This window comes from Stegostoma tigrinum, chromosome 4 (assembly GCF_030684315.1).
Source record: "Stegostoma tigrinum isolate sSteTig4 chromosome 4, sSteTig4.hap1, whole genome shotgun sequence".
Taxonomy (NCBI): Eukaryota; Metazoa; Chordata; class Chondrichthyes; order Orectolobiformes; family Stegostomatidae; genus Stegostoma; species Stegostoma tigrinum.
The window spans coordinates 39,283,896-39,299,433 of NC_081357.1; the positions used below are offsets into that span (position 1 = coordinate 39,283,896).

General features: G+C 43.5%; 1 protein-coding gene across 1 annotated transcript in view; it reads left to right on the forward strand.

Moving 5' to 3' along the window:
* The first annotated feature begins 2,157 nt into the window (after positions 1-2,157).
* Positions 2,158-15,538, forward strand: part of LOC125452541 (uncharacterized) — a 92,798-nt gene continuing 79,417 nt past the window's right edge. The window contains exons 1-5 of the mRNA XM_048531099.2: positions 2,158-2,359; positions 8,221-8,289; positions 9,416-9,539; positions 12,573-12,675; positions 13,585-13,710. Coding sequence (XP_048387056.1) covers positions 2,338-2,359; positions 8,221-8,289; positions 9,416-9,539; positions 12,573-12,675; positions 13,585-13,710 — 444 coding nt within the window. The 5' untranslated portion in view covers positions 2,158-2,337. The remainder of the gene's footprint in view (positions 2,360-8,220; positions 8,290-9,415; positions 9,540-12,572; positions 12,676-13,584; positions 13,711-15,538) is intronic.

Consider the following 15,538-nt stretch of genomic DNA (forward strand, 5'->3'; position numbering starts at 1 on the left):
CATGGCTGATCCGACAATCCTTGTGTCCACTTTCATTCCCTTTCCCCGTTACCCTTGATTTCCTGACTGATCAAGAAAGTATCACAGCTAGTAGGAACTGCGGATGCTGGAGAATCCAAGATAACAAAGTGTGGAGCTGGATGAACACAGCAGGCCAAGCAGCATCTCAGGAGCACAAAAGCTGACGTTTCGGGCCTAGACCCTTCATCAGAAAAGGATGAGGGGGAGTGGGCTCTGAAATAAATAGGGGGAGATGGGGAGGCGGATCGAAGATGGTTAGAGGAGAAGATAGGTGGAGAGGAGACAGACAGGTCAAAGAGGCGGGAATGGAGCCAGTGAAGGTGAGTGTAGGTGGGCAAGTAGGGAGGAGATAGGTCAGTCCAGGGAGGGTGAACAGGTCAAGGGGGCGGGATGAGGTTAGTAGGCAGGAAATGGGGGTGCGGCTTGAGGTGGGAGGAGGGGATAGGTGAGCGGACGAGCAGGTTAGGGAGGCGGGGACGCCGGGGAGAGAGATTTTGAAGCTTGTGAAGTCCACATTGATCTAACTCAGCCTTAAATAGACACAAGGAGATTGTTCCCACAGCCCGAGGAGGGTTCAGCCCCCGTGGCAGATTGTGTGCTTTTGGCATTTTTCCTGAAGCTTTCTGTAATTAGTTGGCATACCATCCAGCCAGTGTTGAGCAGGAAAACACAAGGACTTGCACCATTCACACCTCAGGTCATCTCAAGGCGCCTTACAGCCAGTCAACTACTTTGGAAGTGTTAATAAAATGTGAGGCTGGATGAACACAGCAGGCCAAGCAGCATCTCAGGAGCGCAAAAGCTGACGTTTCGGGCCTAGACCCTTCATCAGAGAGGGGGATGGGGGGAGGGAACTGGAATAAATAGGGAGAGAGGGGGAGGCGGACCGAAGATGGAGAGTAAAGAAGATAGGTGGAGAGGGTGTAGGTGGGGAGGTAGGGAGGGGATAGGTCAGTCCAGGGAAGACGGACAGGTCAAGGAGGTGGGATGAGGTTAGTAGGTAGCTGGGGGTGCGGCTTGGGGTGGGAGGAAGGGATGGGTGGGAGGAAGAACCGGTTAGGGAGGCAGAGACAGGTTGGACTGGTTTTGGGATGCAGTGGGTGGGGGGGAAGAGCTGGGCTGGTTGTGTGGTGCAGTGGGGGGAGGGGATGAACTGGGCTGGTTTAGGGATGCAGTGGGGGAAGAGGAGATTTTGAAACTGGTGAAGTCCACATTGATACCATATGGCTGCAGGGTTCCCAGGCGGAATATGAGTTGCTGTTCCTGCAACCTTCGGGTGGCATCATTGTGGCAGTGCAGGAGGCCCATGATGGACATGTCATCAAGAGAATGGGAGGGGGAGTGGAAATGGTTTGCGACTGGGAGGTGCAGTTGTTTGTTGCGAACTGAGCGGAGTTTTTGCTGGGCTGGTTGTACCCCCACCCACTGCATCCCAAAACCAGTCCAACCTGTCTCTGCCTCCCTAACCGGTTCTTCCTCCCACCCATCCCTTCCTCCCACCACAAGCCGCACCCCCAGCTACCTACTAACCTCATCCCACCTCCTTGACCTGTCCGTCTTCCCTGGACTGACCTATCCCCTCCCTACCTCCCCACCTACACCCTCTCCACCTATCTTCTTTACTCTCCATCTTCGGTCCGCCTCCCCCTCTCTCCCTATTTATTCCAGTTCCCTCCCCACATCCCCCTCTCTGATGAAGGGTCTAGGCCCGAAACGTCAGCTTTTGTGCTCCTGAGATGCTGCTTGGCCTGCTGTGTTCATCCAGCCTCACATTTTATTATCTTGGAATCTCCAGCATCTGCAGTTCCCATTATCTCTGATACTTTGGAAGTGTGATTCCTCTTGGCAGGGACGTTCACAATAGAATAGACTGGCTATTTAACATTTGCAGGCATTTTCCATTGACCCGGCTTCCTTGCACCTTTTCAGTGGCAGAGAGATGTTCTGGGGCGAGACTGGGGACTTGGGATTCTTGCCCAGGGTCAGTCGAGGGGATTCGGGCATGAACAGTCTTGGAAGCGGGAGGGGGAGAGATTGCTTTGTGAAAGGCTGGCCTTTACCCAATCAGCAAGTGCACGTCTGCAGCCTATCGGCTGAATGAATGAGAGAGAGAGAAAGAGAGAGAGAAGTCTCAGGGTTGGGAACATGGCGGAGTCAGGGAGTGTGGAGGTGAGGTGTACAGTGCTTTCTGCAGCTCACTGGTAATGTGAAGCCCTCGGAGAATTCCTTACTCACTTATCCGCTCTCAGTCCCTGGGGCTAAACTCTGCCGCTGATGGGCGCCGGGGTGTAGCTGAAGTTGGAAGGAAGAGGAAATATGAGCCGGGACAGCGCAACAGGTAAAGAAGGTCTGTGTAAGCAGCGAACCTTGCAAATGTTAAATATTAGGGAGCAGTTACTAATTTTGCTTTTTGCAGTGATCGTGGGTTTGTTCTGAAGAAAGATAAGGATTGGCAAAAGCAGGGGAATCAAGGACAGCTGCTGTGGGGCTATGATACAACATCGCACTGAACAGCCTCACCGTGTTACTGTTGAGCCTAACTGCACCCAGTACTCCGTCCATCTCTTCACTAATGCAAACTCCAATTTTTTTAAATTAATCGCTCTTTTTTTTTAAAATAAGTGATCTGCTGTTCCTGTACGTCAGGATTTGGCAACGAAGCTGTTAAACCGCATTTTTAGAGCGTTCTTCGTAAAATGTCTTGGTTGTTCATTTTTCCCCGGTAATTTTGAAGAGGTGGGTCTCCTAAACTGGGGAATCGGGGCAAGAGGTGATCACTGGTTTTCACCAGATTGCAAGCTCCAAGCGCTTGGTGAGGTCTTCCCATTGAATCGTTGTGTGTGTGTGTGTTTTCTTTTGTGAACAAAACGACAAATATTTCTCCATTTTTTTTTGACATGACGAGGATACCCCACTAGTGAGATGGGATTTTGATGACAGTAACTTTAACGCGTTTAAAAAAATTGTGGAGACGTTAATGTAACTACCGTGAATAGTTCTATACCTACTGAGATAATGTCATGCAGTAAATTCATTTTCGTAACAATTAAAGCACCCTGTACTTGACAATCAAATAAATAGCTTAATTAAATATGATTTTTCAAGTAAAATTCAGTTCTAACCATAGGCACCGGAGAAAAGAAATGAAGATGGGTTTGATGTTATAGGTTCGTGTTCTTTTCTGGACTTCAGTTTACTGCATTTGCAGGTTCTTTCCCCCCAAACCTTCAAATTAGTTTCCGAATTACTTTAAATTGCTGAGTTGAATTATCTAAATTCAGAGTTTGGAACAGAAGCAGAATCTTCTTGTATTCGTTGTCCTCATGTTTTTGCGCTGTCCCGGACCAAACAAAGCTCCCCTGACCGAAGTTTGAGAGAGTGTTTTCCAGAGCAATCTTTGGTCTAGCCACGAGGAGGTGCTTGAAGGATTAAGGCCTGCCATTTGTTTTCCCCAATTTCGATGGTATGGAACGGATTACCCTGTACCATTTGCGGTGACTACAGCTGGGATGTGCAAATGTAATGTAAATCTCAGCGGGATATACAGAGCAGTCTGATCACATTCCACCCAGCACAGAAAGACAGGTCTTGTATTACATCATGTTCAACAATATTTATTTGCATTTATGTAGCACGTTTTACTGAAGGAATTTCTCCCGCTCACCACAACCACCAGATTTAATAGGGACATTAAAAAACAGAATTTGACGCTGAGCTACACTTTTGCAGATATTAGGACAGATGATCATAAGCTTGGTCAAGGAGAGAGGTTTTAGGAGCCCCTTGAAGGAGGAGAGGCAAAACAAGGGAGAGAATTCTGAAGATTGACTTAAGCATCTGAAAGCAAGTTGTAGCAAAAACAGTTGGGATCTCATGAGAGGTCAGCGTTAAAGAATTACAAAGTCTTCTGAGGTTTGGTGTGGCTGGGGAAGATTAGAAAGTTGTGGAGGGGCTTGGGCACAGGGATATAAATTTTAAAATTGATTTGTTGAACTGTAAACGAATGTGGGTCAGTGGGCACTAGAAAATTGAGCAAACGGGCAGGATAGGACGTGACAGAAATGTAAATCAATTAAAGTAGGGAAGGGTGAAAGTTGGAAAGCTCCGAAGAACTCTGTTTCTCTTTCCACAGATATTGCCAGACCTGCAAAGTTTCTCTACTGTTCTGTGTTTATCTCATATTTCCAGCGTCTGTAATATTTTGCTTTTATTGGAGCATTGCAGTTGTTCAGTTCAAAGGCAGCAGAGTGCTTAAGGGTTACAGCAGCACAAGGGGCTGAGGCTGAAACAGAGGCAGGTCTATCAGGCAATGTACAGTAAAAGTGGAAGCCTGTGATTATGTTCAGCATTTGCCAGCAGAGCCTTTGACTCAGCCTGTTCAAGTTCATATCATTCAAGGCCACGGGCCAAGTATTGGAAAGTGGGACTGGTGCAGTCTGCTGGGCTGAAGGGCCTCTTCTCTACTGTCTGATTCAATGATGTGTTCCATCATTTGATACCAGGGCTTCCTGCTGTCTGCAGGGATTCAAATATCATTTATCTTTGAGATGAAGAATTAACCAGGTCATTAATTTCTGACTGTTGGCAGCTTGACAAAACTGGAATCATTAATAGATCGTGCTGCCAACTCAAAATGACCTTCAGCGTTTTGGTATTTCTCATATCAGTACAAATGTTGGTTATCAAAAGAAGGTGTGGAATGTGCTCATTAGTAGTGCAACAGAACCATAGCGCACGGAAGCAGACCCGTAGGCTCAAGTTGTACAGGCCGACCAGGTTTCCGAAACTGAGCCAGTCCAGTGTGTTTGGCCGGTATCCCTCTGAACCTTTCCTCTCCACATATCTGTCCAAATGACTTCTAAATGTAGCAACTGTACGCACCTCTACCACTTCCTCTGGCAACTCGACTCCACGTACATGCAACCCTCTGAGTGGAAAAAGTTGCCAGTCAGATCCCTGTCAAATCTTTCCCCTCCAGTTTTGGACTTCCCTACCTGGGGGGGTGGGGAAACACCTCTGCTATTCACTTTATCTATGCCCTTCATGATTTTATAAACCTCTATAAGGCTACCCATCTTCCTCCTACACACCAGAGAGAAAGTCCCAGCCTGTCCAGCCTCTGCTTATATCTCAAACCCTCCAGTCTTGGTACTAACATCTTTGCAAATCTTTTTGCACCCTTTCCAGTTTAATAATATCCTTCCTGTAGCAAGGTGACCAGTATTGTACACAGTACTCCAAATGTGTTAATTGATGCTTAGTTTGTAATTGCAGCAGTTGTTGTATCTAATATTTCCAACAAAAGACTCCAAATATAACCCAAAAGGTGGATGTAGAATTAGAGTTTAGGGTCTGGCCATGCTACTGTATAATCTTTCTTATAGGTCTCCCAATGGTAACAAAGTTTTATCGGAGCAGATCTGCAGGGGAAATCTAAGGTGTATGAGAAGTGTTGAATGGTACAGAAACAAATTGCTGGACAATCTCAGCAGGTCTAGTAGCCCCTGTGGAGAGAAATCGGAGCTCATGTTTTGGGTCCAGCGACTCTTCCTTAAAACCGGACCACTGGAGTTGGAAACCAGAAGTATAGAATGATGATTACCAAATATTGACTGGGATTATGTTAAAGGGTGAGTGGAGTGATGGGGAGGGGATGAAGTTAGATACGTTGTGATGAGGTATTTCTGAAAAGTGTTCAGGAGAATTCTCTTGATTTGCAATGTGCTCTTGTCCAACTGGGAAGAAGTTAATGCTGCATCTGCTGCTAGGGAATGAGTGAACAACATGTCTATGGGAGAAGAACTTGGGTAAGAGTGACCATTGCATAAGATTTTAGATCAGTTAAAAAGAAGAATGAGAATGAGAACTCCTTGGATTTCCTAGCAGTCACCCATTCCCTATTTGCTTGCTTTCTTCTAACTTGCAGTGCCTCTCTGAATGTGCTATCCATTATAGTTCTCTGTCTCGTGGATGCACCTCAGTGTCTGTTGTTGCTGCTCGAGCTTGTATAGCTGGTTACACTCCTTGCTGATGAGCTTGTCAGGATCATGAGCATTATCAGTGACCAACCCCAACCCTCACAATATGCCATAGAATGAGTACTTCTCACATCTACACCCTAGCATACTAAGGAAAGTAGCCATGGACATAGTGAACACATTGCGTGTATCTAGACTTCTCTAGATTGTAGAAAAGTCCTACAAGATTGAAGGGTGGAATATGTAAACCCACTCTTTAAAAATGGAGGGAGGAGAAAATACTGGGAATTACAGAGTAGTATGCTTAATTTCATAGGAGGGAAAGTCTTGGAGTCTGTTATAAAGTACATGATAATATAACACTTAAAAAATACCAACAGGATTACACAAAATCAACAAGCATTTCTGAAAAGGAAATTTTGTTTGAGAAACCTGTTAGTTTTTTGAGAATGTAACAAGAAGTATAGATGACAGAGAGCCAGTGGATGTGGTGCATTTAGATTTTCAGAAAACTTTGGCTGAAATTCCACACAAGAGATTAGTGGGGAAAATCAAAGCACACTGGAATGATAGTAATATCCTGGCATGAATTGAGAATTGGTTAGCAGACAGGAAACACAGCAGGAATAAATCAGTCACTTTCAGAATGGAACATGGCGATTAGTGTGATACCACAAGGATCAAGTTTGGGGGCCCCAGCTATTCATGAAATACCTCAGTTTGGATGAGAGGATCAAATGTAATACTTCCAAGTCTTCTCACTCAACAAAACTAGGCAGGATTGGTGAGGAGGAGGCAAGGAGGGTTCAGGGCAGCTTAGGCAAGCTGAGTAGGTGGGTAAATGCATGCAGGATGCAGTGTAATGTGGATAAGTGTGAAAATCTACTTTGGTGGGAAAAACAAAATGGCACAGTATTATTTAAACACTGATAGATTAGTATAGAGACGGACCCAGGTGTCCACCTTCATTGCACTTCCCTCTAAATCAAAAAAATCTTTTTTTCATCAAAAGGAGACAAAACCAGCACACATTACTCCAGGTGTGGTCTCACTAAGGTCCAGGCCAACTTTAGGAAGACATGCCTGCTCCTGTACTCAAACTGTCCTGCAATGAAGGCCAGCATAGCATTTGCTCCCTGACTGTTGGCTGCATCTGCCTGCTTGCTTTCATTAACTGGTGTGCAAAGACCAGTTTCCAGAAAGTTTCCTTTCTATACTAATCTATCGGCATTTAAATAATACTGTGCCATTTTATTTTTCCTACCAAACTAGGTTTTCACACTCATCCACGTTATACTGGAATCGATCCTGGGTGCCGTTGTGTTCTCTATGGCTCAGTTTGTATTCGTACTGGAGATGTGGCAAACAGTGAGATTGATGCCAGCGAAGTGCAGCAGGACACAGATGGGCTAGTGTAATGTGGACAAGTGATGAAATTAATGCAGAGAAGTGTTAAGCGACATTTTGAAAGAAGAAATATGGAGAGAGGTCACAGACTAAATGACACAGTTCTAAAATGCCTGCAGTGATGGGGATTTAGAAGTTACTGTATATAGATCACTAAATGTGGCAGGACATTTTTAAGTGAGTTGTTTGCAGTGCTTATGGATTATTAACTTCATAAATAAAAATTGAATACAGAAGCAAGAAAGTTTGGTGAACATTTATAAAGCTTTGAGTAAACCACATCTGTTAGACTGTCACAAGAATATTATGTCCAATTTCAGTCACTACACTTGAATGGGTGCCAAAGAGGTTAACCAAATTGATTCCAGGGATGAGGAATTTTAGCTGCCACATTAGGTTGGAGTTAATCTCCGAGTTAGAGGGAGGAAAGGGAAATTTGATAGAGATGTGTAAGATTATAATAAGTTTGAATTTGGTGGATCAAGAAAATCTTTCCCTTTAGTTGATGGTACCTGGACTAAGGGACACATATTTAAAGATTTAGACCAAAAATGTAAGGCAGTGGGTGCAGACTTTTTTTTTACCGTGAGTGATAATGACTTGGAACTCTCAACCTCTATGGGTGATGGGAGCAGAAATGATGAATGTTTTAAAAAGGAAATTGAATGGGTGCTGGAACGAAGTAAACTTACAGGTCTAAGGGGATTTTGAAAAGAAGGAAAGGGATTAATTGAATAGCTGGACAGAAAGCTGGCATGGGTTTGATGTGCTGAATAGCCACCTTATCTATTGTGACTCCATATTTTTGTCTTAGGATTTCAGAAATCTCTTCTGTGCTTGCCTGAGGATCGAGTCCTATATTCTGGTGTTGCCATTATCCCAGGTGAGCCTAATTTTGTTTACTTTTCCCATTTAGCATTTGTTGTTATATATGAGCAGTTTTGGTGGTGAGATAGAGTCTAGTATTTTAGAAAATGTGATGCACTTTGAGTTGTTTCAAATTATTTTTGCTTGCTTTCTGTGCTGCATGTAAGGATACAAGTGTGATATACCTAGAGGCAACATTGTATACTGCTTTGATGTTTTGCTTGTGGTTGATGCAGTGGGTTAATAGACAGCTTAGTGAATATTAGTATTGGAGAAATATTTACTCTTAAGCTGTTCGGATGCCCCACCGTATCTGACCATCCAGATATACCACCAAGGCAGTTCCTGACCCTCTTTCCTACATTGCAAAGAAATTGGTCTCTCAGCCTGAGACCTTCCATTCCTCCAGCTCAGATTAGGTATCCCTACCTGAAACTGTTCTGTGGCAGAAAGTGTTGATGCATTAATAATCAGTGTTGACCAAATTTTCATCTTTAGCTTCTCTCTGACTTTCTAATAGTCACTTCAATACATGTTTGAAAGCGTAAGATCATAAATCTTTGGAGCAGAAGTATACCATTCAGCCCATCAGGTCTGCTCCATCATGCAATGAGATTCTGGCTGATCTGATAATGCTCAGCTCCACTTTCCTGCTTTTTCCCAGAACTCTTGATTCCCTTACTGGTTAAAACTGTGTATCTCAGCCTGGAATGGGCTTAGTGATCCAGCCTCGACAGCTCTCTGTATTAAAGAATTCAACAGATTCGCTACCCTCTGAAGGAAAACATTTCACATCGTAGCTGTCTTAGAATAAAGGTGACCGTTTATTCTGACATTATGCCCGCTGGTCCTGGACACTTCCCAAGAAGAAACAACCTTTCAGTTTCGACCCTCTCAAGTTCCCTCAGAATATTGTATGTTTCAATGAAGTCCAATGAGTTCCAACTTATTGAACCTTTCCTCATAAGACAGTCCCTTCATACCTGGTATCAGACTAGTGAACATTCTTTGGTCTCTCTGCAAAACCAATATGTCCTTCCTTAGACGTTCCTTCTAGTATATTTAACATCTATGTCTCAAACGATTTCTTGGCTTGATTATTGTTGTGTTAATCCCTTCACTTTCTGTTGTCTCCTTGGCAGGCAGTTTTGATCATCAGGGATGTCCAATTGTTATATTCCCCAGGGCACAGCATAGCAAGCTAATGTCGGATCTAAAGCACAGTGATGTTGTTGAACTTCTCAAATATTTTCTGCATCATCTTCGGTCAGTTCATATGAACTCTTTATTTGCTTTTTTGTACGTTTTTTATTTCTTGTGATGGTTTAGCAGTTATCCACTTTGAACAGGAATGTGTTCTGAGTTGGACTGGTGGAATGAGGTGTGACTTAAAGTGAAAGGGGAAATTGCTTGAATGGAAGAGTAGCTCCATCAGAAGTGGAAAGACACCTCTTCTGAACGCAATTCCTGTTTAACTAGCATTGAATCAAAAGCTGTGGTCATATCTGAACTTAACTTTATCAACGTTTCATGGGTTCTGATGTCTGGCATAAGTTTCTTGTATTAGGGCGATGCTGTCATTCTGAGATCTGGTGAGGAATTGTATGTCCTGTAGAACAACAACAAGTTTAAAATAGACTTGTAAATAATTAATTAATACTAAAAATTAATTCCTCTATTAACAAACCGAGAAATATGTGCTTCAGAGAATTTAAGGGTAGGTATTGAGTAAGATGATCAGATCAAATTCAACGTGAGCAAATGCGAGGTTTTGCACTTTGGAAAAAAGAATACTGGCATGGACTATTTTCTAAATGGTAAGAAAATTCGTAAAGAAGAAGTACAAAGGGATCTGGGAGTCTTGCTCCAGGATTCTCGAAAAGTTAACTTGAAGGTAGAGTCTGTGATTAAGAAAGCGAATGTAATGTTGTCATTTATCTCAAGAGGGTTGGAATATAAAAGCAGCAATGTGCTTCTGATATTTTATAAGGCTCTAGTTAGGCCCCATTTAGAATACGGTGTCCAATTTTGGGCCCCACACCTCCAGAAGGACATACTAGCCCTGGAACGTGTCCAGCGGAGATTCACACAGATGATCCCTGGAATGGTTGGTTTAACGTATGATGAACGGCTGAAGATCCTGGGATTGCAGTCATTAGAGTTTAGAAGGTTGAGGGGAGATCTAATAGAAACTTACAAGATAATGTATGGCTTAGAAAGGGTTGACTCTGGGAAGTCATTTCAGTTAGGCAGGGAGACTAGGACCTGTGGGCACAGCCTTAGAATTAGAGGGGGTAAATTTAAAACTGAAATGAGATGACATTTTTTCAGCCAGAGAGTGGTGGGCTTGTGGAATTCATTGCCGCAGAGTGCAGTGGAGGCCACGACGTTAGATGCCTTCAAGGCAGAGATCGACAAATTCTTGATCTCACAAGGAATCAAGGGCTACGGGGAAAGTGCAGGGAAGTGGAGTTGAAATGCCCATCAGCCATGATTTAAATGGCGGAGTGGACTTGATGGGCCGAATGGCCTTACTTCCACTCCTATCTCTTATGGCCCTCTGGTCCGAAGGTCTTATAAGCTGTGAAGACAATGATCCTGCAGATACTAGGGCCAGACTGGCCCAGACCTCTCCACAGCTTAATAATCAGGGAAAACCCACTTCCATGTAACTGGAAGCCCCAAGCTGATTTCATAACTGTCAGGCCATGAGTTCGCACAGAGCAAGACATGTAAACCCATCTGTGAGTAAGTCCTGCCTCTGAGAGGGCCCGATCTTAGCAGCACCCATAGTAACAGTGGTGACCACTGCTGGAAATGTAACTGGTCTCCAGCAAAGAGCCTTGCTTGAGCTGGCTAATGTGGTGAGTCGAAGGGTTTATAGTGGGATTGGTCTAGCAAGTCTGAATGACTGGATTGAACAGCAGCCACAGGGAGGACCCTGTTGTAAGATGGTGGGGACGGTAGGCTTGGGAAGACAAATGGGCTGGAGTATGCTGCACTGTGTGCAGGGGCCTCTTTTGGACACAGGGTGCATAAATGACACCCCTCCCATCAGTTCACAACAGCACCACAAAATTATGGGACAAGTATGTTATGAAGATGTTGACTTGCTAACCAAGCTGGCTTGGTTTTGTCGCCATGCTATGTAACATCATTAGTGAGGCCTCTGATGAAGCAATGTTGTTCTACTCTGCTTGGAATGTATATTGTCCGGTCCATTATGGTACGTAGTGTCATTTCCGGTTTTGTTCTGCATTGGTTTGTATATGGGGTCCAATTCTATATGTTTGTTGATTGCATTATTGGTTGAGAACCATGCCTCTAGGAATTTCCGTGCATGTCTATGTTTGACTTGGGCTACTATTGTTACCTTGTCCACATCAAACTGATGGCCTTCATTATCCGAGTGTACATGGACATGCACGGGAATTCCTAGAGGCATGGTTCTCAACCAGTAATGCAATGAACAAACACATTGAAATGGACCCCATACACAAACAAAGATAGAACAAAACTAGAAACGACACATCTTACCATAACGGACTGGACAGTATAAATTCCAAGTGGAGTAGAATAACATTGCTTCAGCGAAGCCCTCACTGATGATGTCACCTAGCATGATGATGAAATGTCTAAACGAAAACAAGCCAGTCCAGTGAGCAAGTCCACAACCTCATTCACAATCTGAGCTATAAGTCTTTAAAACCTTAAACAAGCGTATTACACAAAGCGTGCCACAAATCATTAAAGTGTTCCTCTCGATCACCCTCGGTCTCTCTTCTTGCCCCACATATTGTCAACAATTGATACCTTTCTCCTCTGAGATCTTGTTAAAATCAAACTGTTAAATGTGTTACAGTACATTTCTGGAGAGGGTGGGACTTGAACCTAGGCCTCTTGTCCTGCCTACCCCTCTCCCTTAGTATTATTGTTTCTCACTTGGACAGAATTGGGAATAATTACTGCAGTTATTGGTTCTATAATAGATCTTCTTTTGAACTAAAGGTTTGCAACCCAGTGGAGTTTGCATTTGCACCATGACTACCCAACACGTAATGATCACTAACCTGTAACAGTTACAGGGTTAGGAATGAAACCTTCCTCCATTGCTCTCTTGGTTGGATGAAGTTAAAAGAGGGAAGGTGAACATTGAATCTTTTATACCCCAAGTTTGAAATTCTGTTTCATTATTCATTATTTCACTAAGTTACTGTAGAATCATTCTTTTTCTAGGGCAAATTCATTGAGCAAATATGTTCAATCTTATATTTACAATTGATTTTCTTGTCTTAATAGTGAATCACAAACCACAAATTGTCTAGTGTCTGTCGTAACTGATCTCCGATGTGCCAAATTAGATGTTGTTTCCATCATTGTAAACAGTTTGCTGGAAATCCAGGTAAATAACGTAAAATGTTATAAATATTTATAAATCAACATTTTCAGAAAAGCCTGGGGCAAATGGGACATGAACCTGGACCATCTGGCTCAGAGGCAGGGTGAATATCACCGTGCCACAAGCCCTTGATGGTGAACCATGCTAAAGTCAGATGCCTTTAAGCAAAGTGACCACAGGAACATATAATGTGTTATAATCTTGGGTCTTAATTAGTGGGAGCTGATTGCTTATCAGCCTTAGTTACATCACTGCGCAACTTAACTGCTTAAAATATTTGCATTGCACCCACTTACGTTGTCCGAGGAGTGAGAGTACTGGTGGTGGTGTGTTATGGCTCACTCAGGAATTCTGAGTTGTTGTGAGAACATGCAATCTGTGGACTTGAGCTGTTGATCGCGATGGGAGAGGTTCCAACTTTTTTTCCATCACATGGCTGACCAGGCATTTCTGCCCCAGCTTGGTGGTGGGCTGAGTTGGCTGGACAGCTGGTTTGTAATACAGGGTGATGCTAACAATGTGGGTTCAATACGTGCAATGGCTGAGGTCCCACCTTCTCAGCCTTGTCCCCTACCTGAAGCATGGTGACCCTTGGGTTAAAATCACCACAAGTTGTTTCTCTCTAATGAGCGAGAGCCACCTGGTGCGGTAGGGATGTTTACTGCTTGCTATCGGTGTGTGTTGGAAGATTTTGTATGATCGTGTTTGGCCCCATCTTGCGTACCCCTTATTTGACCAACAAGTTGTGGAGTGGCACTAGTACCTAGATCTTCTGGCTCCAATGCAACAATGTTGGTACCCATTGAGCTACAGGCCCTCCACTAAGAATACAGTGTGGGCTAAACTAAGCATGGGGCGACAAGAAATGAATCCTTCACTTGCATCAGATTTTCTTTCCTTTGTTTTACTTAGCACCAAATTGGAAGAATATTCAACACTTTGTACGCTCTCCAGCCACAGACAAAGGGAATTAGAAAATGCATTTTGAAGTCACTAGGCCTAAGCCACAGGAAGCTGCTTTCAGAGCCACCATTCAAGGTAAAAAAAAAGTTTTATTTTACTGATATTTGGATTGTATTTTAACAAAACATATTCTTCAAAGTTTTAAATGATCAATTTTCTCTTTCAATGATATCAGGAAAATCAATTTTTGTGTGTAAATTAGGTTTTGAGATTTATCTGTACATATGTATAACACTGCACAATACTGACTAGTACAGAAAGCAAATCTGTCAGGTACAGACACCCTGTTCCAGCTCCATCTTCATTTCAGCGATGAACCTCTGCCTTGTTGTATGTGTAATAATGAGTGTATCTCTGTTACCTCCTAGAATCACACAAACTCTCCCTGTTATATATCTGTGCTCAATCTTTTCTGACGTCACCCCTGCACACCTCAAAAGTGACAACATCATTTACCCCATGTATAAATAGTTTACCCTCAATCATTGGCCATCACCATCTCTCCAATCGATTCTGTTTGTGCAAGCCGGAGAAAAGACAAGAACTACACTTCTTCAAGCACTTGATCCTCATATATCTGATCCCATCAAAAACTACAGTTACCCTTTTCAAAGGCACCAGTTAAACCCTGTGTGACCCATGGTCAATCTCCTTCATTGGTCTTTCTGCTACCTCATCATAGTCTGTCTCATTCTCTTCCGTTACACCCTCAATGATCCATTTACACAGCATCAATCTCTATATATGTCTACTTCTGCATAGCCAGTTCAGGCTGTCCTCCCATTCAGCACAAATCCTTCTATCCCCTCAACTCTTACGTTTCTCCTTTTCAAAACATTACCAAATGTAGAATGTATGTAGGTACAGCCAATGTATGTTGACAAGATTTTGCAGAGCTGATGGAGGTCTCACCCTCTGCTGGAGAATTTGGTGGAGTACCTGTCCATGAGGACCCATTCCCTTATCAGCATGCGAGGCCCGAGTAATCCACTTAGACTTTCCTGAGTAACTTTTTTGAGAACATATGAGATCTCAGGTGTCACCACTAATTTGTGCTGGGTTCCTTGATAATGGATGTCCTTAATGAGCTAATTGACATCCCACCACCAATGGCCAGGCATTCCCCCATCCTCTCTACCGCCAACTTCATTGGTGGTGGCTTTCCCAGCAGGAGCTTAATGCAGAACTCTCCACAATTAGTGGGATTTGCCTGCAATGATTCCCACAGCATAATGTCTAGGAGTTCATCGATCCCTGGATATTGGAAAAGCAGCAGTTTCCGTTATCTCACCATTGGTAATGCCTTGTAACTTCCACCAGTTTTTTTACAAAACTCATGCACTGACTCCCTCAGCCTGCTCTATTAACTGCACAGATCCTTTCATCTTATATGTGAGCTGGACAATTTTAGGCTCATAAGTGGGAAGTAGGTCAAATGGTAAGCAATGGCCATCTTCCATCCATCACCCTTTGATGTACAATGGTGTTACGATTGCTGAAATCCCAAAGTCAACATCCTAGGGGATATAAATGATCAGAAACTGAGCCAGACCAGCAGTTTGAATACTGTGGCCACAAGAGCAAATCAGAGTTACTCCTGCAGTGAGTAACTCATTTGCTGACTCCCCAAAGCCTGTCTATCGTCTACAAGGAATAAATCAGGAGTGTGATGGAATACTCCTCTCTTGCCTTGAAGGGTGTAGATCCAACTATACTCAAGAAGCTCAGCATCGTCCAGAACAATGTAGCCAGTTGATAGACACCCATCTAATACCTTCAATGCTCACTGAACCACAGACGCTCTGTGGTAGTAGTGTATACCATCAACAAGGTGCACTGCAACAAATCACTAAGGCATTTTTCGGAGCATCCTCCAAACCCATGACCACTATCATCCAGGAAC